General features: G+C 37.6%; 1 protein-coding gene across 8 annotated transcripts in view; it reads left to right on the top strand.

The window, feature by feature from the left end:
- Positions 1-19,259, top strand: part of HERC1 (HECT and RLD domain containing E3 ubiquitin protein ligase family member 1) — a 107,073-nt gene that overhangs the window by 59,252 nt on the left and 28,562 nt on the right. For 3 of the 8 annotated variants that reach the window (XM_075713745.1, XM_075713741.1, XM_075713747.1), the window contains exons 31-46: positions 2,137-2,292; positions 2,525-2,631; positions 2,873-2,983; positions 3,065-3,241; positions 4,259-4,498; positions 4,706-4,789; positions 5,869-6,389; positions 8,512-9,287; positions 10,426-10,624; positions 12,156-12,316; positions 13,922-14,038; positions 14,226-14,457; positions 15,628-15,752; positions 15,996-16,195; positions 17,452-17,720; positions 18,255-18,307. In XM_075713745.1, coding sequence (XP_075569860.1) covers positions 2,137-2,292; positions 2,525-2,631; positions 2,873-2,983; positions 3,065-3,241; positions 4,259-4,498; positions 4,706-4,789; positions 5,869-6,389; positions 8,512-9,287; positions 10,426-10,624; positions 12,156-12,316; positions 13,922-14,038; positions 14,226-14,457; positions 15,628-15,752; positions 15,996-16,195; positions 17,452-17,720; positions 18,255-18,307 — 3,528 coding nt within the window. Of the gene's footprint in view, positions 1-2,136; positions 2,293-2,524; positions 2,632-2,872; positions 2,984-3,064; positions 3,242-4,258; positions 4,499-4,705; positions 4,790-5,868; positions 6,390-8,511; positions 9,288-10,425; positions 10,625-12,155; positions 12,317-13,921; positions 14,039-14,225; positions 14,458-15,627; positions 15,753-15,995; positions 16,217-17,451; positions 17,721-18,254; positions 18,308-19,259 lie in introns of all 8 variants that reach the window. The other 5 variants (XM_075713746.1, XM_075713740.1, XM_075713739.1 and 2 more) reach the window with 3 other exon arrangements.

Here is a 19,259-nt window from a genome sequence, read left to right as displayed (position 1 = left end):
TTAGATTAAATACAGTCATCAAATAATTTTGTGCTCAGGTCAGATTTATATAGACTTGATACAGAAATCAATTTAAAGGTAGGAGTAGGTTGAGAGTAAGAATTACTCCATCTGGTTTGGAATTAGGAGGAGAATACTGTTTTCCTCAATGAGTTATTGGTAGTAGTGTTTTTCATAAATGCGGTCATAGGAATTTAATTATCTAAATTTCAAACTGCAAATAAATATAGCTTAATTCAGGAAATTGTTGTATTTGCTTTGTATTATGCAGTTTTGCAGTCTGAGTTGATGGGAAGAGGTTGACCCTATCGTGTCATATTAAAAAAATCTGCAACAAAAGATTTTCTGAAATATTAATATCTTCACATAATTTGCAGTCCCTTAATGAGCATTTTGAATTTCTATGGAAATTGTGTGTTTGAAGAAATGTTTAATTGTAGCTTGGTTTTAGGTGTACATATGTTTTGGTTGTGCTTATAACTGTCTTTGCTTATAAATAATGCAATGGCTGATGAGTTCATAAGATAATTAATTAGAAATTAGGATATAAGGTCTTCTCTTTCCACAGATATTTTCTTGTTAAAACTGTCTTGGAAGATGAATCGGGGGTGTGAGGAAGTATAGTGCTTTGCATCAAAAATCCCCATAAAACAAAAACATACTTAGAAACCAATGGTTACATTTTATATTACAGGGACATTTATAAATAATCGTGTGTGTTGGATTTACATGGCAAGGTTTTGGTAGTGGGAGGGGACTGCAGGGATGGCTTCTGTGAGAAGAAATCAGGAACTTGCCCCCATGTCAGACAGAACCAGTTTCAGCCAACTCCAAAACAGACCCACTGCTGCACAGCAGCTGTGAGAGAGGAGTGGTCAAAATGAGAAACAACTTTGCAAACACCAAGGTCAGTGAAGAAGGAATGGGACGAGGAGGAGGTGCTTCAGGCGGTGGAGCAAGGATTCCCCTGTAGCCAGTGGAGAAGACCATGGTGAAGCAGGTTGTCCATCTGCAGCCCATGGAGGACCCCTTCTGGAGCAGGTGGCTATGCCTTCAAGGAAGCTGTAGCCCATGGAGAGCCCACACAGGAGCACGATTCTGGCAGAAACTGGCTTGTGGGGGACCCACGCTGGAGCAGTCTGTTCCTGAAGGACTGTATCCTGTGGAAAAAGATCCACAGTGGAGCTGTTCTTGAAGAACTGCAGCCCATGGGAAGGACCCATTATAGAGCAGGAGTAGTAGAGACAAAGTGTTATGAAGTGACCTCAACCCTGTCGCTTTCCTGATACCCCTGCTCGGCTCAGGGGTGGGGAGGTAGAAGAGTTAGGAGTGAAGCTGAGCCTAGGAAGAAGCTGGGGGGGAAAGTGTTCTAATTTTGTCTTTGTTTCTCACTATCCTACTCTGTTTTTCATTGGCAATAAATTAAATTAATCTTTCCCGAGCCAAGTCTGTTTTGCCCATGGTGGTAATTGGTGAGTGATCTCACTGCCCTTATCTTGACCCATGAACTTTTCCTCTTATTTTCTCCCCATCTTGCTGAGGAGCACAAGTGAGAGAGCAGCTTGGTGGGCACCTGTCAGCCAGCTAAGGTTAACAGCCAGCCATCATGTAATAACTGATCATCGTATTTTTACTTACAGAGTACTTTGTTACCAGTACCAAGGACTGGTAATATTTTCTGTCATCTTCCACTCAAGTCTATGACAGACTTGAAATGGTTACTTCTATCTCTGAGTTGCTTGGCTATATTTTATATTAAATATATAGAGCTTACAAATACTGAGGTGTGGTTCTATAGCCACACTTTTGATAAGATACATACAGTAATTTCCTGTACAGTTGTTTATAAATCTTAGCATACCAAAGCACCTGTGGTCCATAATGCCCTGTGTGTTATTTGAGTAGCTGTGTTTTTCCAAATGTGTGCTAGTCCGTGCAGTGTAGCCTAGCAATATCAGCTGGCTGTATTCTGTTCTGGACTCACTACTCTCAAAAATGGAAACATCCAAAACTCAACTGTGAATGTCTGCCTTAATTTTTTTCTTTTTCCTACTTTGACCTTGACTTTAAAAATTGTTATTTGCAGATACTGTAGAAGTAAGGTTGTAAATGAAAACTTTTAATTTAACTCCCTAGCTGCCCTCCGAAAGCAACATGCAGCGGAACTGCACTTGGGAGACTTTCTTGTTTTCTTACGTAGAGTTGTGTCTTCAAAAGCAATTCAGTCAAAAATGGCATCTCCAAAGTGGACAGAAGTACTACTTAACATTGCTTCTCAGAAGTGTTGCTCAGGTAAGATCTTCAGAACGTACTCAGTGATTACTTGCATTTCTGTAGTGCAGTTCCTACAAATAGGTCCTGTTAGAACATGTGTTACACAGTGAACAACTAAAACTAACATTCCGTAGATGTACACAAGTTACACTTTGGAAAATTGTGCACTGGTGGCATGAAGCTGGCATCGTAGGTGCGTACCTGACGCGGAAGTCACTTTCAGTTTATTAACATATTGTTCCATCTTTAGGAGTTCCCTTGGTTGGCAATTTGAGGACTAGACTTCTTGCACTTCATGTACTAGAAGCTGTATTACCTGCTTGTGAATCTGGCGTTGAAGATGATCAAATGGCTCAGGTCTTTATATTTTGTTACAAGCTTTTACACCTGTTTCTTCAAGAAGTCTCATTAAACTTTTAAATGTTTCATAGGTTTGTTCAGAATTCAAATCAGGTGAGGCTCAGTGTAGATATTTGCTTATCTAAGAGCACTAAATGTTTTGACACTTACACCTACAAAGCAAAATAAAACAATGTAATATTATCTGTTGTCCTCATCTTGGATTTAAAATGATCTGAATTATATTCTAATACACCAGGTTGTTGAACGATTATTCTCACTTCTGTCTGACTGCATGTGGGAGACTCCAATAGCTCAGGCTAAACATGCAATTCAAATAAAGGAGAAAGAACAAGAAATGAAGCTACAGGTAATGATGCTTTTGCTTTCTATTTTGACTGAATGCAGCTGAGTTACATTTACCACAAAGATTTTGTCCTATTTCTGATAGAAGCAAGGAGAGTCTGAAGATGAAGATGAGAATCTTCCAATACAGGAAGTGTCCTTTGACCCTGAGAAAGCTCAATGCTGCATAGTGGAAAATGGGCAGATTCTAACTCATGGAAGTGGAGGTAAAGGATATGGTTTAGCATCCACTGGAGTTACTTCTGGGTGTTACCAGTGGAAGGTAAGTTGCATAAAACTATTTCTTAACTTCTCTTACTTTGTTTTGGAAATATACTGTGATTTATAAACAACAGCTGCCTACCTTTTTTTCCCTTATGACAACATTCTTGAGTAAATGACCTTTTGGCAGCGTTAGGTTTATAGTTGGACTTGATGATCTTAAGGGTCTTTTTCAACCTAAATGATTCTATGATTCTATGATTTTCAATCCAAAGTGAAGAGTTTGTGGCTGCTTTTGAGCACTGCGATTTGGATATTTCGGTACACATATTGGAGACAGTGAATATGTGTTGCGTATTTGTAGAGGTGTGTACTGTCACCTCTAAGCTCCTAAGAGCTATATGACTATGGATCACCCTAAGATCCATAGTCAGCACAAATGTGTGTTGTCTTGCAAGAGTTACCTACTGAACTAAGTAGATTTTGAATTTTTTCTTTAGGAAAACACTTCACAAAGCGTTTTGTTTTCTTGCAAAAAGACACGTGAGCCTGTCTAACTGACAAGACCAGCTTTTGATACATTATCTGGAGCGATTTTTTTTGTGGGAATATAGATACATACAGAGTTGTAGTCCTTGTTAGTACCATCTTTGAGCATAATATTTTTGCTTCTTTTTTAACTTGAATCTGTGTAAATCACTTGCTGTGAACATGAGGAGTAAAGCATATTTATTTCCGTAATATTTTTAGCACTTATAACCCAACTTCTGTTTTGAGTCTGGGGAAAAAAACCAGCTGCTTTTGTGTATTTCAGTTTTCTTAATGGCTAGTGTGTTAAGTTTAAATGACTTGTTAATGACTGACCTTATACACCAAGGTGTCATTTTAGAGGTAGAGCATGTTTATTAACAATTATTAATAAGCTTATTAGCTTATTTTTTATTTATTAAAAGCTTCTGAGCAAACCAGTTGAAAGTATGCATAAATATTTGCAAGTTAAATTTTCATTGCTTTATTATGTTAAAATGTATATTCTTGACTTTTTTCCCCTGTTTTTTTGTTTTGTTTTGCCTGCTAGTTCTACATTGTGAAGGAGAATCGAGGCAATGAAGGCACATGTGTAGGAGTTTCTCGCTGGCCAGTACATGATTTTAACCATCGCACTACCTCAGATATGTGGCTGTATAGAGCCTATAGTGGTAACCTTTATCACAATGGAGAACAAACTTTGACTCTGTCCAGCTTTACCCAAGGAGATTTCATCACATGCGTATTGGATATGGAAGCAAGAACTATCTCATTTGGTAAAAATGGAGAGGTATTTAACATTAATTGTATTTTTTGGTGGTTTTTGCAACACTAATTTGGCTTGGGTATTTTATATAAAGCTAAGCATGACAGTTAAGGCACATGACAGATTCAGTACTTCAAAGGGTTATAATACAAGTATACCATTGTCACGTTTTGTATTTTTGCTTGTTAAGGTGTTCTAAGTTTGGGGTTTCTTGTTTTGCTTTTTAACTAGGAGCCCAAACTAGCTTTTGAAGATGTGGATGCAGCAGAGTTATACCCTTGTGTTATGTTCTATAGCAGTAATCCAGGAGAAAAGGTAATTTAAATGTTCATCTCCATAGGTTTTGGCTGAGATAAAGTCATTATTCTTCATAACAACCTGTATGGTGCTGTTTTGGATTTAGGACCAAAACAGTGTTGACAATGTACAGTGTTTTAGCTATTGCTGAACAGTGTTTACACAGCATCAGTGCTTTCTTGGTTTCTCACTCTGTCCCTCCCAGCCTCCCAGCAAGTATGTTGGGGGTAGGCAAGAGGCTGGGAGGGAGTGCAGCCGGTTGGCTCACTTAGAGTGACCAAAGGGATATTCTGTATGATATAACATCATGTGCAGCAATAAAACTGCAGGGAGGTTTCCCCGGGGTTTCCGTTGCTCGGGGACTGTCTGGGCATCGGTCAGCTGGTGGTGAGCCGTTGCATTCTGCATCACTTGTTTTTCTTTGTTTTGTTTTAGGTTTTTCCTTTTATTTATGAAATGTTATCTTTTCTCACTTTTGTCTTTCTGATTCTCTTCCCCATCCTGCTGGGGGGAGTGATCAAGTGGCTGTGTGCGGCTTAGCTGCCTTGCTGGCATTAACCCTCAACAATAGGTCATAAGTTTATCCTTTCCCTTCTGTTCTCCTCTGTGTCAATGTTATGGATGTTGGGTTTTTTGGGGGGTAGGCGTGGTAGCTAACAAGTGCGGAGAATGTCACTGATAATTAATTTTAGTTTATGACATACATAGCACTATATGACTCACTAGCTAGACTTTTCATAAATTCCTATATTGTGCAATCTGTTGCAAATTTAAAATGTATTTTATTATTTAGAATTGATTTACAGACTTGAATGTTCTACACAAAAAATTGAATTCCCCAGAAACCAGGGAGAGTGTAGTATTAGGAATTCTGGATAGATGTGAGAAACCATGAACTGTTGTAATTTCAGCATTCTTGAGTCTGAAGGGGATGCAGGTTTTGATCAGTGTTAAGGTGGATTTCCTGTGGAGCCCAAGCAAAAAAAGACAATGCTAGCAATTTTTTCTATTCAGCAGGAGACTCCTGTATTTATAAAATTAGCTGCTTCAGGTATGTTGAGAAGATAACTTTTCAATTGTTCTCTTTAAACACTTAGGTGAAAATCTGTGATATGCAGATGCGTGGTACACCAAGAGATTTGCTACCTGGTGACCCCATCTGTAGTCCTGTTGCTGCAGTGCTGGCAGAAGCCACTATCCAACTCATTCGTATCCTTCATCGCACAGACCGTTGGACACACTGCATCAATAAAAAAATGATGGAAAGACTGAATAAAATCAAAACATGTCTTAAAGAAGCAGGCCAAAAGCTGAAGAAAAGTCGCTCAATTCAAAGTCGAGAAGAGAATGAGGTGAGAGAGGAAAAAGAAAATAAAGAGGAGGAGAAAAGCAAGCATAGTAGGCATGGTCTGGCTGACCTTTCAGAACTGCAGTTGAAGATGCTCTGTGTGGAAGTGTGGCCTGTTCTAGCAGTAATTGGTGGAGTTGATGCTGGTCTTAGAGTTGGAGGTCGATGTGTACACAAGCAAACCGGACGTCACGCTACCTTGCTTGGAGTAGTGAAGGAAGGCAGTACGTCTGCCAAGGTCCAATGGGATGAAGCAGAGATTACTATCAGGTATGCTCATTTCCTACACTTTTCACAATCTAGTGGTGTTTTGTGCTTGGAAATCTTCAGGAGTAATGTACATTTTACATTAGAGTCATGCTGATCAATTATTTTAAGCTTAGGATTCAAAATTTGGCTTTTTAAAACAAATAGTTAAATTTTTATGCTATCTAGTAATAAAGTGCCTTGTATATCAGAAATTGATAGTTTTGAATGGATGAGCATCATTAGACTTCTTAGATTTGGCCTCTAGGTTTCAGAGTTGGGATGTGACCAGGTTGCCAGTTTTCCTAGATTTGAAATGAGCGTTGCTTGGTTTAGAATTTGTATGTATTGGCTAACTAGAACATTATTGCTGTCTTAATTTACTACAGCTTCTTGGTTATGTCTGTAAAGAACACAGATTTTTACTGGGGGTTAGTGCACACTTTTGTTGTAAATGGTGAACCTGGTTCTGAAGAGAGACCTGATTCGGTTTATCGGAGTTGAGAACAGGTGTCTTTGCTGCATTGTCATTCCCTCCTTAGGGGACTGAAGGTTGCTCTGTGGGGCTTGAGGAGTGGTTAAGGTCAGGAGATGGGAGGATTCTCTCTTCGTGGGTTGGATGATGGTATTCAAATTAATGCTGCCTCAAAGTAGTGTTTGTTCATTCTCTGACCTGCCTTAGAGAGCTGAAGGAATGCCCCTGTATAAGTTGTTAACACTCCAGAGCTGCTATGCAGATGATGGTGAGAATTGGGGAGGAGGCTGGAAGGAGATAACTCCTTTTTCCACCTATCTTGCAGATGTGCCTTCAAAGGGAAGGCAGTTGGAAGGAAACTCTGAAATTAAGCTAGTGGCTTCTCTGGGCTCTCTGGTGCTCTCACAGGAATTGCCTGTGGTTTTGTGAAGAAAAGATTGGATTCACTAAATTTCATAAACTCTTCTGGCTGTAGTTGAACCGTAATCTTCTGGAGAAATTGAGCAGTAATTATTTTTTTTTGCCACCAGTTACAATTGCATTCTGAAACAGCCGAGGTCAGTTCACCTCTTAGAACTGTTGCAACATTATGCCTATTCTGTCTTTATGCAAAGGCTGTTGTCACTTTAACTAAGTATACTGAAGTGCAATTGATTGACAAATTTAGTTCCAGGTATAAATTCTTTCAAGTATGCCCATGTGACAGTATAGCCTTAAAGTAAATGTGCCTGTAAAATAATGTGAAATATTATTTGAGTGAAGTGGTACAGCACTTGAACATAGGCAAGCTCTTGGTAATGCATTGAATTAAGTTCAGAATGTACCTTCTTAATTAAAACCAGGCTAACGCTTGCTTTCAGTTTTAGGTAGAAGTTTACATTGTAAGATGGGAAAACATTTTGGGATAGCAAAAGGAAAATTTAAAAGTCCTTTATCTGCTGGATGTGTGGAAAATACAAGACGTATGGAAATATAGGCTGGTGGCTTTTTATCCAGCTTAGAGTGAAAATTGGTCAAGTGTAACAGTCCTCAATATTACAAAAAATTATCGCTGAATATAGATGGACACACAGACATATATTATGTGTGCCTGTTGGGTTTTCTGACCTGTTTTTTTAAAAAGTCACTGTCCTCGCTAGGTAATCTGTCCTGACATAACCAGAGACAGAATTATCACAAGCTATTAGTAGTGTGCTCCTTGTGATGAATAGTTGAACAGGAATGTGAGGTCAATCAAAGCTTTTCCTTAGCGTGAAAAAAGTTTAGGAGTGCTTGCTTTCTAAGCTTTTATACCTATTCACAAATTCAGCTCAGCTGTGATGATAAAATTTGGCCTAAGGTAGTTTTTCTTAGTAGAAGTGTGTTACAGATTTCCAAATAATATAGCAGAAACCTCTGTCAGCACAGAACTGATAGCTTCTGTGATACTTCTGGGTTTTAATGCTTGTTTTTGAAAACCTGTGCATGCTTTGTTGCCTTTGCTCTGATACCACATCTCCCCATTTTCTGCTCATAACCTCATTTTCCCCTGTTTACCTTTAATTTTTAGAATTGGTTTGTTTATTTTATTAAATATATTTTACATCTTACTTTGCCTACATTATTTCCTGTACTTTCCTCCTGTCTCTCCCTCACTTGCTTTTTCCTGTGTCATTCTGATCTTTATTAAAGCTTCCCAACTTTTTGGTCGCCTAGTGATACTCCATTGTATAATCTGGAGCCCTGTGAACCACTGCCTTTTGATGTTGCAAGATTTCGTGGGCTGACAGCTACTGTGTTGCTGGACCTTACCTATCTGACTGGTATTCATGAAGATATGGGAAAACAAGGCACCAAGAGACATGAGAAAAAACACAGGCATGAATCTGAAGATAAAGGGGAAATGGACCAGAAAACGGAGGGTGATGTTGGATCAGATACGCGATTAGGACAAAGTGCTGATGATAACAAAGGACATAGCGCTACAAGCTCTAAGTCGGAGAATGAAATTGCTTCCTTTTCTTTAGAACCATCGACACTAGGTATGGAATCCCAACACCAACCTGCTGAAGGAAGAAAAAAGAATCATGAACATACTCCAAGAAATCATGATACAGTGCAGTCAGAAATCAGAGCAGTACAGCTATCTTATCTTTATCTTGGTGCTATGAAGTCACTTAGTGTTCTTCTTAGTTGTAGTAAATATGCTGAACTACTGTTAATACCAAAAGTCCTGGCAGAAAATGGTCACAACTCTGATTGTGCTAGTTCTCCAGTTGTTCATGAAGATGTTGAAATGCGTGCTGCCTTGCAGTTCCTGATGCGACACATGGTGAAACGGGCAGTCATGCGTTCACCGATTAAAAGAGCTCTAGGACTGGCAGATTTGGAACGAGCACAAGCCATGATCTACAAATTAGTCGTTCATGGGCTGCTGGAGGATCAGTTTGGTGGCAGACTTAAACAAGGTACATTTTCAACATTATGGAAGTGTAGTGCTAAATTACTTTTTTACCTCTATTAAAATGAATAGTAATAATGATAACACAAATAACATCATCTTGTAATTTTGTAGTGGTTATACTTTGGAGGAATCTTAATTGGACAGAGAAATTTTACAAAGATGTTTAACTGTGTTGTAGATACAATACTGGCTTTTTTGCCTTTTCCCTAATTCCTTTAGTAAAAAGTGAATGCGTATCAGTCAATCAGAAATATAAGAGTTTCTAATTTGTCTTTAATACTTTTTAAAAATGAGCAGTTTTGTATATACTTGTCAGAAGGATTTGTATGTGACATAAATATCATAAAGTTCACTGTTGTTAAATGTGTTTGTATGCAGTCATGTTAACAGATGATGTTGAGCATGTGTATGTTCAGGGTGTACGTAACCTGTGTTTCTGTCTGTGAAAATCTCTAAATCAGTTGTGCAGTTTTGGTTTTGGGGTTTTGTTTTCAGAGGGTTTTTTCTGAGATATTTGGCACTGTAGTAACAGAAGCTGAAGAGAAAATGTGTTATCATTGTTTTTCTTCTTAAAAATACGTGTATTACAGTCTGCATCTTCAGGGAAACCATTTAAATCAGTTTAAACAAAGGAAAAGTATCTAAAATATTAAAGCTAGTTACTGTGCTATCTGGCTCTTTACTGTCTTAAGGACTTTTTCTAAACCAACTAAAAAAACCCTTCAAAAATCTGTTACACGGCTGAGCTGAGTTAAAAATAGCTTTATAGTTCATCAGCTCTATTTCCATATCTTGAGACTTCTTTCCCTTTTGCCTAAGAGAATAATCCTAGCTGTTACAATCATAAATCTAAATCTCAATATCAGAAGATGTAACCAAGTAAATGGCTTCTGTTATCATCTGGAAAGGCTTGTTTGCTATTTACCTTGTATCGGTATGACAACAGCAAACAACCAATAGACTGATTTCTTTACATAAGTCCATGAGTATTTGGCGGAAGTATTGTATGGTGTGCATTTCTGCACACCCCTTTCTTTTGGGGGGAATTTTAAATAATGATAGTTTGAAAGTTTAGCTACAGCTACTGTTTTTCTCCACAGAATTATGTTAACGTTCCTGTAATGTCCTTTTTTCTGTTGCAGAAGTAGATCAACAAGTAGAAGAAGGTGATCCATCTCAACAAGCCCAAACACCAGTTACTACCAGCCCTTCTGCTTCTAGCACGACATCTTTCATGAGCAGCTCTCTGGAGGATACTACCACTGCTACTACTCCAGTAACTGATACTGAAACAGTTCCAGCTTCAGAATCCCCTGGTGTTATGCCTCTTAGTCTTCTTAGGTAAAATATCTTTATTTTCAGCATATATGATTTTGTGGGTGTAGGGAACCAGTTGTGTGAGTTATATGCAATATATGTCTTCAGCTGTCTAAGCCTTTGTCCTGGTTTCAGCTGGGATAGTTACAGAGTTCCTAGTAGCAGGCATAGTGCTGTGTTTTGGATTTAGTAGGAGAAGAATGTTGATAACACACTGATGGTTTAGTTGTTGCTAAGGACTTTTCAGCTTCCCATGCTCTGCCAGGTACACAAGAAACTGGGAGGGGGCACAGCCAGAATAGTTGATCCAAACTGACCAAAGGGCTATTCCATACCATATGACGTCATGCTCAGTATATTAACTGGGGGGGGTTGGCCGGGGAGCAGCGATCGCTGCTCGGGAACTGTCTGGGTATCAGTTGGTGGGTGGTGAGCAATTGCATTGTGCATCACTTGCTTTGTATATTATTATTACTTTTATTATTATTATATTTTTGTTATTATTACTACTACTATTCTACTTTATTTCAATTATTAAACTGTTCTTATCTCAACCCAGGAGTTCTTCTCACTCCTACTCTTCCGATTCTCTCTCCCATCCCACTGGGGAGGGGGGAGTGAGCGAGCGGCTGCGTGGTGGTTAGTTGCTGGCTGGGGTTAAACCACAACAGCCTTTGAAAATATTAATGTTTGCATTTACTGTCAAGAACTGCCTCTGCAGAGGACAGAGTTTAATTCATTACTTTGCAGGACATGTGTTACTAGAAATAAAAAGCTGTTAAGTTTTTAATATACACTGTTTATATATGTAACATCTGAATTCTTCAAGACAGAAGAAAATAGCTTCCTTATGTTGTCCTTCGGTTCTCATGTTTGTTTGGTATAGTTTAAATAAAAAATCTCTGAAATTCTGTGTTTTTAACAAATAGTTGTTGATTCTCAAACTAGAGTAGATCTTAGTTTGTAGGTAACATCCTTCAAGCTAAGACCTCATTTCATCCTACCCTCACATACTGAAATGGAAGTAAGATAAAGGTAGTTAATCTGCAGAGGCTATTTGTAATGTAGAAGGAAATCTGCTTTACATTGACTAGAGTCTTGTTCTAAGTTTATTAATTCTGTTGATGTATCTGACCTCTGTTCTTAGAGATTTTGCAGATATAATTTGACAAAAGCCAGAACAATGTCCTATTACCAGGACAGTGAAAGTAAAATAGTCACCTGATATGTTAGTCAGGCTGAGTTCTGAACAAAGTGGGGAAATGGGAAGAGTGTTCATTTCTCTTTTATGTCCTAGAACAGTTCTTGATCTGTGAGGGGTTTTTTTAGGTGCATACTTAGAATTTAACTTTCCAGGCAAAGGTGGTAGGAATGAGCTGTTCCAACAGGGTTTTCCTGCCTGCCCCAATGTATGTATTGTGCCCTGCCCTTATAAAAAGCTCAATTGTGGTAAAGCGTGACTTGCCAAGTACGCTCTAATTGGATGTTTTTCTTGTGTCAGACCTTTTTCAGCATAGCTCTTTTTAATATAAATGTATATTGTTCTTTTTTAAAGGCAAATGTTCTCCAGTTATCCTACTACAACTGTACTTCCAGCACGACGTGCTCAGACTCCTCCAATATCTTCTTTACCAACATCTCCTTCAGATGAAGTTGGAAGGAGACAAAGTTTAACTTCTCCTGATTCCCAGTCTGCAAGGCCTGCCAATCGTACCGGTAAACTTGTAGTCAATGTAGATAGAAATGTGGACAGGTTAGTAAATTTGCAGAAGTTCAGTGTAGTTTTTTAAGACATTGAAAACCAACAGGGTTTCTCTTTAATGCAGCCTGACATGCAAAGCACTGTTGAAAACCTTTTAATTACTATCTTAGGACAAAAAGCTGTAGATTGGCTAGCTGTAGTCTTTATCAAGCAAATTAATTAGTTTTTAAAAGCTGTGGAATGGATTACAAACTACATGCATAAAACAAGAATGCAGTATAATTGGTAATTACTTCAAAATGTTAGTCTGATTTGGGCTTATTTCCTTGGTTGTGTGCCACAGTTTACTGCACTGACTTTCTAGCTTTTGTTAGATCATGTACCATGCAGAAAACAAGAATTGGTGTACTTTTATGATACATACACCAGTATAGCTCCTTCCAATTAACCTTGTTTAACAAGATAGAAAGGGCTGTCCAGCCTTCATGGGCTCCTCATGCTGCTGTCTGGAATCATATGAAGGTAATGGGAGGCTTCTGTTCATAGAAGTTTTATTACTGCCTGCACTGTACTACTCAAAACAGAAACTTGCTCTGTTCCAGTGTACAAACAGAATGGAGTAGCTAGGAGGCTGAGCAAACTGTTGTGTGAGAATCTTGAGCTTCTAAAGAGCACAAATGAGTATTGTGATGCAAAGGAGATAATACTAAAAAGAAAAATACAAGTCCACATGTATGTGTTTTGTATTAAATGAATAGAAGAGACTGAGTTAAATAAAGTATGTTCTCTAGATTTCATACTCAGTGCTGAGAAACAAAGTCCATGCTTTAAAATTCCTTACTGATACACCTTTTTATTCTTGCTCTTATATCCATGCTATTAGTTGGGTCTTTTAGCTGTTTCATTTGTTGCATAGCAACTTGTCTGCTCAGTTTTACATCTCTCTTTTTTTTTTTTTTTTTTTTTTTTCCCCCCCCTATGAGATTACTTGCCTTTGGTCATGATACTGTCTTTACAACAGTGCTTGTTAGTACATTGTTGATGCTTTCATTGATCAGACCTTACTTTTATGGCAAACGATAAGGAAACGGTGTTTTTTGGGCCATAACTGACGTTATTACAGTCCCCTGACAGACTTTTTCCATAGAAATACAGCCATCATCTGCAAAGAAATTTTTCAGATATGTCACCAGCTTAGTTGAGATCTCTTTCTGTACCTTAAGGAGAATGTGTATTAGTGTGATCTCATAACATTTGGGAATCTTGATGATTTGGACAAGGATAACTTTATCCAGTGTACCTAAATATAAATCAAATAGATAATCTGATACAGTTTTAAATGGAAATAAACTTCTTAGAAATATCTTAAAAAAATAGAAATATCAGCAGTATCCTACTTGATTAAACAGAAGCTTACATAATACATATGTTACCAAAAAGAACAAACACCGTCTGGTTTCGTTACAGAAAGTACCTTACTTTGTGGAAAGTAATAGAGGGGAAAGTTGTTAAGGGCAATTATTTCCCTTATTTGAAGCTAGTATATCAAAGTAAGGTCTAGCAAAGTAACACTAAAGAAGATTTATGCACTTTACATTTAACATTTTCTGTCTTTTAAGCTTTGTCTGATCCAAGCAGCCGACTTTCAACGTCCCCTCCTCCTCCTGCCATTGCTGTTCCATTGTTAGAAATGGGGTTCTCCCTCAGGCAGATTGCAAAAGCTATGGAAGCTACAGGTAATCTATAACTACAACATCAGTTTAAACTGAAAAACTACCTAAATACGAAACACTTTTTTCCACTGGAATACTTAACTTCTGTACGGTTCTATATGGTTCTGTAACCACTTATGGGGGAAAAAATTTTTTTTTTTCACTGTCAATGACATAATACAATTCTGAAGGGTGATTTTGCTGCTATCAGGTGCCAGAGGAGAAGCAGATGCACAGAATATCACAGTGCTGGCCATGTGGATGATAGAGCACCCTGGAAATGAAGATGATGAAGAGCCCCAGTCGGAAGGGACTGCAGAGTCACGACATGGGACAGTAGTTGCTGGAAGTGGTGGAAAATCTGGTGATCATTGTTATTTGCAGTCACCAGGTGATATCCCTTCTGCTGATGCCACTGAAATGGAGGAAGGCTTTAGTGAAAGGTAAAATGTAACTTTCTTCTAATTGCTTGTAATCTGTTGCTGAAACTGAAAATCTCACAAGTTCATTGTGGCTGACAGGCCATTACTTTGTAATGCCACTTTTGAATTTTGTTGCAACATGAGTAAAAGCAAGGATGCAATTAAATTATGTGTATGTGGTGCATTTATTTCCAGTACCATTTGTGCACAGAACTGGGGAAGAATGTAACTGATCATCCTTCCCTCTCAAAAAAAGAGGAAGGAGGAACAAAAAAAAAAAAGGGTATATAGCTTACACTTTACCTAAAAGACCTAGTAATAAAGCAAAATGTCATTGGAGTTTTGGGGGTTTTTTCCCCCAGTGTATTCATGAACAGGTATTTTTCTACATTTTTCTTTTTAACTTAATTGTTTGTCCAGAGAGGATGAAACTGAACTGAAGTTTACATTCTCCAGCACCTTCACAACCTTAGATCTACACTATCTATTAAACTAGGAGGAGAGGTGGTTGGTTTTCTTTTGTTTTGTTTTTAATCCTAAAAGTAGTGGTTACATTTTTAAGTGACACCTATTAGGAATCATACCAGCTTTTTTGTTAATAGGGAGGATGACAATTACAGGATGTATTTGGAGAACACTTTTGCTCAGATTCCTCAATTCTACTGAGATATGCATTTTTAAATTTCCTCAGTTTCTTTGTCCCAGGTAAACTGTCATTTCATAGAGAACTCACTTTAGTCGGGAGAAAAAAATTAAGCAACAACTGTTACTAAGTAACTTAAATTCATGTTTTGCAAAAGAGGGAATGATTGAGGCAGCAACAACAGAGATGTTGGCTTTTTTCTCTTTTAGAAAGGAGAAGAAACCTAGTTTGAGCTGCAGTTAACATTGACAGCATAAAATGAGTGCTCTCCCAAAATTTCTGCAGTGCTTAGGCACTATGGAAGCATTGAATAGGTGTTGATGTTGCTGAATCTAATTTGTTTGAGGTAAATCTCACAGTCAAAAAGACAGTAAATATGTGCTGCAGTTGAACTGAAAACTTTTGAATTCCAAATTCCCTTTTTTCCTTCTGTGAAAGAAAGAAAAAAAAAAAAAAAAGCCAGTAAATATGATCTTAGTACTTTTCCTTACTGTATGTGGCTGTTTAAAATGAGATTTGATTTACCTGTAAATTACAAATTCTTGTAGCCCTGATAATATGGATCAGGCGGATAATGCAGCTTCTGCAAGTGGACATCCTTCTAGAAGTCGGTCAGCTGTAACAAGAAGACACAAATTTGATTTAGCTGCCCGAACATTGCTAGCACGTGCTGGTAAGTATACTGAAAGACTTCCACTTATCCAGTAAATGAAGAGGAGGGGAATTGGTACTTAGCATGAAACTTACAAAACTCTCCTTCAGTGTATCGGTGTATATATAACTTAAGTGTTTTATGTGGTGATAAATAGATTATGTTTAGCAGAAGAGTTAAAAACAAAGCAAAAGGAAGTTGAAAGTACAGTCATATTTATTACATGCAAAATAAAAATACTACTTTCTTTTTTTTTCACTTGAGCGGGATTATACCGCTCTGTACAGGCCCACAGGAATCAGAGTCGAAGAGAAGGGATATCTTTGCAGCAAGATCCAGGGGTGCTTTATGACTTCAACTTGGATGAGGAGCTGGAAATTGACCTTGATGATGAAGCAATGGAAGCTATGTTTGGGCAAGACCTTGCTAGTGATAATGATATTCTGGGAATGTGGATCCCAGAGGTATTGGATTGGCCTACCTGGGTGTGTGTGACTGCAGCGGGGGCTGCTTTAACTTACTGCTTTTTGCATGTTTATATTTTTAAATTTAAAGTAACATGCATATGCTTATAGCCTGTTTGAAGATTTCTTACTAAATGCCAGCAATGCTTAAAATCTTCTTGTATTCTGTAGCTTCACTTTTAGATTAAGAATAGTGCTTTCTTGTGTTTCTTGCTCTGCACTTCTACCTGTACATAGTTTTTCTTCTCCCTTCCCTGAAAGATGAGAACGGAACTAGTGTAGTATATATTTTTTTATGATATCTCTTAGAAATCAAGTAGGTGCTCCAGGTTGCTTAGCTGTGTGATAACAAACACAGTTGTAAATGTTTGTTCTATTTGAAGTAGTAGTAGTAATAATAATAATAAAAAAATCTTATCTGTAGCAAAATAATTTGCACTTAAATCAGTTTTTCTTAATTTAGTCATGTCATGTATTTCATTCTCTGGAAAGGATATGGTGACAGTCCTCACTCAGTTGTTGTATAGCCCACTAAAAATACGTTTGAGGCGGAAAACAAATACAATAACAGCAGCTTGTTAATCTTTGGGTTATCCATGTCAAATTAGACAAGCAACCCACAAGACTAAGCTTTCCTCTCTTAATTACGATGTTACCTAACTGATATGGAAGCAAGTTTCAGTATGCATATTGAACTGTTCAGAGAGCTTGTTTCACTAGAACATCACAACAAATTTACTGACTCAGCACAGTAATGTAATTATAGAAAAATGACCTTTATATTCAGACAAAACCTCGGAATTTATTGATACAAATGATAATTATTGTTGCTCAGTAAATGTAAAGTCCAATTGTCTGGAAAAAATTATTCTTTTTTCTTTGTTGGATCTAGTCTAGTCAAATTCTGAGGAGAACCAGGTAACTTAAAGGCAGCATTGAATGTGAACTAGCAGAGATACGTGTGAAAAGTTATACTTCCAAGAACTTTGAGTCAGATCTGAAATGAAACAGGAAAAATCTCATCCTCTGAAACTTTACTTCTGAATGTTCTTCCTGTTCTGAGAGGGTCTGCTCTTCATTATGTTATAAATTGTCTATTTCTGCTTTGCTTTTGTGCAAGTTAACCACATAAATATCATTCTGTGTGTGTAACAGAAATGGGTAGGAACATCCACCTTGAGAATATTGGCCTATTTTATATCTGATATGAAGATACTTATTCTGTACAAATAACATGTGAAAATCTTATTTTGCAGCATGTTTGTGAATCTGAAGACAGAGAAGAAGTAGTGGTGTGTGAACTGTGTGAATCCAGTGTTGTCAGCTTCAATCAACACATGAAAAGAAACCACCCAGGCTGTGGTCGTAGTGCAAATCGCCAGGGCTATCGTAGCAATGGTTCTTATGTAGATGGATGGTTTGGTGGTGAATGTGGAAGTGGAAATCCTTACTATTTATTGTGCGGCATCTGCAGAGAGAAATACTTAGCCCTGAAGAGTAAATCTAAGACGTCAACTTCTGAAAGGTACAGAAGTACAAGATGGTGGAATGTTCTGTGTAAAGAAAGGAAACAACTTTAAAATGTTTACTAGCATCAGCATTTTAAGAATTTGATTGAAGAAGCTAAAATTCCTAACAGAACATGTCTTTATTTAATTTAACTGAGGCTTAAAATAATTTTCTGTATTCAACAAATGCATATTTAGAAAAAAGGATGTCTTGATATTTCTATTTCTTAAATGAAAAACAAGGAATTATTTCTTGGGATGTGGCCTACTCTTGTTGACTTTTGAAAACTTCCTTTTTCAATTTTTGCTGACAATTCCAGTATTTTTTACAGGCCTTTCTCACATTAGTACTGCAAAATGCTTCCCCCATCTCCACAGACACTTTTAGAAGCCCTTTTATTAATCTCTCTGGTACTAGCTGTTTCCAGAAATCATATATACGTTGTCCTAACAGTGAAGTAACTTAATAGTAGAGCAAATTTAAGATTATTATGCATATATGTAAGTGGTTAGATCCATTCAGTTGTTTTCTTTGTTATTTTTTCATGCAGATACAAAGGCCAGGCTCCTGATTTAATAGGTAAACAAGATAGTGTCTATGAAGGTATGTTTTTAAGCTGCTGAAGATATTAAATACTTCGCACTTGCAGAGTGTTTTATTTTTCTATAATGATACTTCCATGCAATTAAACCTGTCATGAAACTGTACAGGAAGGTATACTTTAAAATCTTCCTCAGACCAGATGTAGTATTTTAATATTTTTTTTCTAGTTCAAATGGAAAAAAGATCAGTGGCATTTTTTCCCATGTCTTTCAGGTAAGTAGCTGAAATGGCAAATACTTAACTTTGGGTGATAAGGTACTGTGGATAGGTATTATATCCAGAACTGCACGTACAGAGCCTTATGTTCAAATACATTTCTTCAGCTGCCTTTTGTTGGAGAAGTTAATTAGCATAAGTTAGAGTCTCAAAAGTCCACCATTAAGCTTATTATTACTTTTTCTACCTTTCTACTAGCTGAGAGCATCCTGAGGATGGCTTTCACTTTAAACAGATTACTTCTAGTGATTGTAGAAAACCTTTCCCGGATGCTTCTTTGATCCTGGGCCTTTCTGTAGCTTGTATGATCACAACTGTGTGATTTACCACACTTGTCTATTTAAGAGTAAATGAGTGCTCCAGAACTTAACAGCAAGTCCATCTTCCAATAGATAAAAGGTGTTCAGATTCTACTGCATGGGAAGTGAGGCAGAGCAGGAGGGATCAGTAAATGTAAGCTGACTTTTCTGTAAATGGTTGGGAAGTGAATGGAATGCGTAACTGAATTGCAATTATAGTCCGCCCACTCCCCAGGAAGGAAAAGCAAAAGCCTGGGTGTACGCTTATGACCTAAGAACTCATGCATACTTTTTTGATAAATGTGAAGACCAGAAATTTCTAGTATCTGTCTTTACTATTGAGTCCTTTGGAATATGCACCTCTTACCATGATTTAAAGTACAACTGTATGTCTATGCTTTTCACTATATTCCAGGTTTTGGAGTTGTCTTGTGCTA

This window comes from Pelecanus crispus, chromosome 7, assembly GCF_030463565.1.
Source record: "Pelecanus crispus isolate bPelCri1 chromosome 7, bPelCri1.pri, whole genome shotgun sequence".
Lineage (NCBI taxonomy): Eukaryota > Metazoa > Chordata > Aves > Pelecaniformes > Pelecanidae > Pelecanus > Pelecanus crispus.
This window is presented reverse-complemented; position numbering and strand designations above follow the sequence as displayed.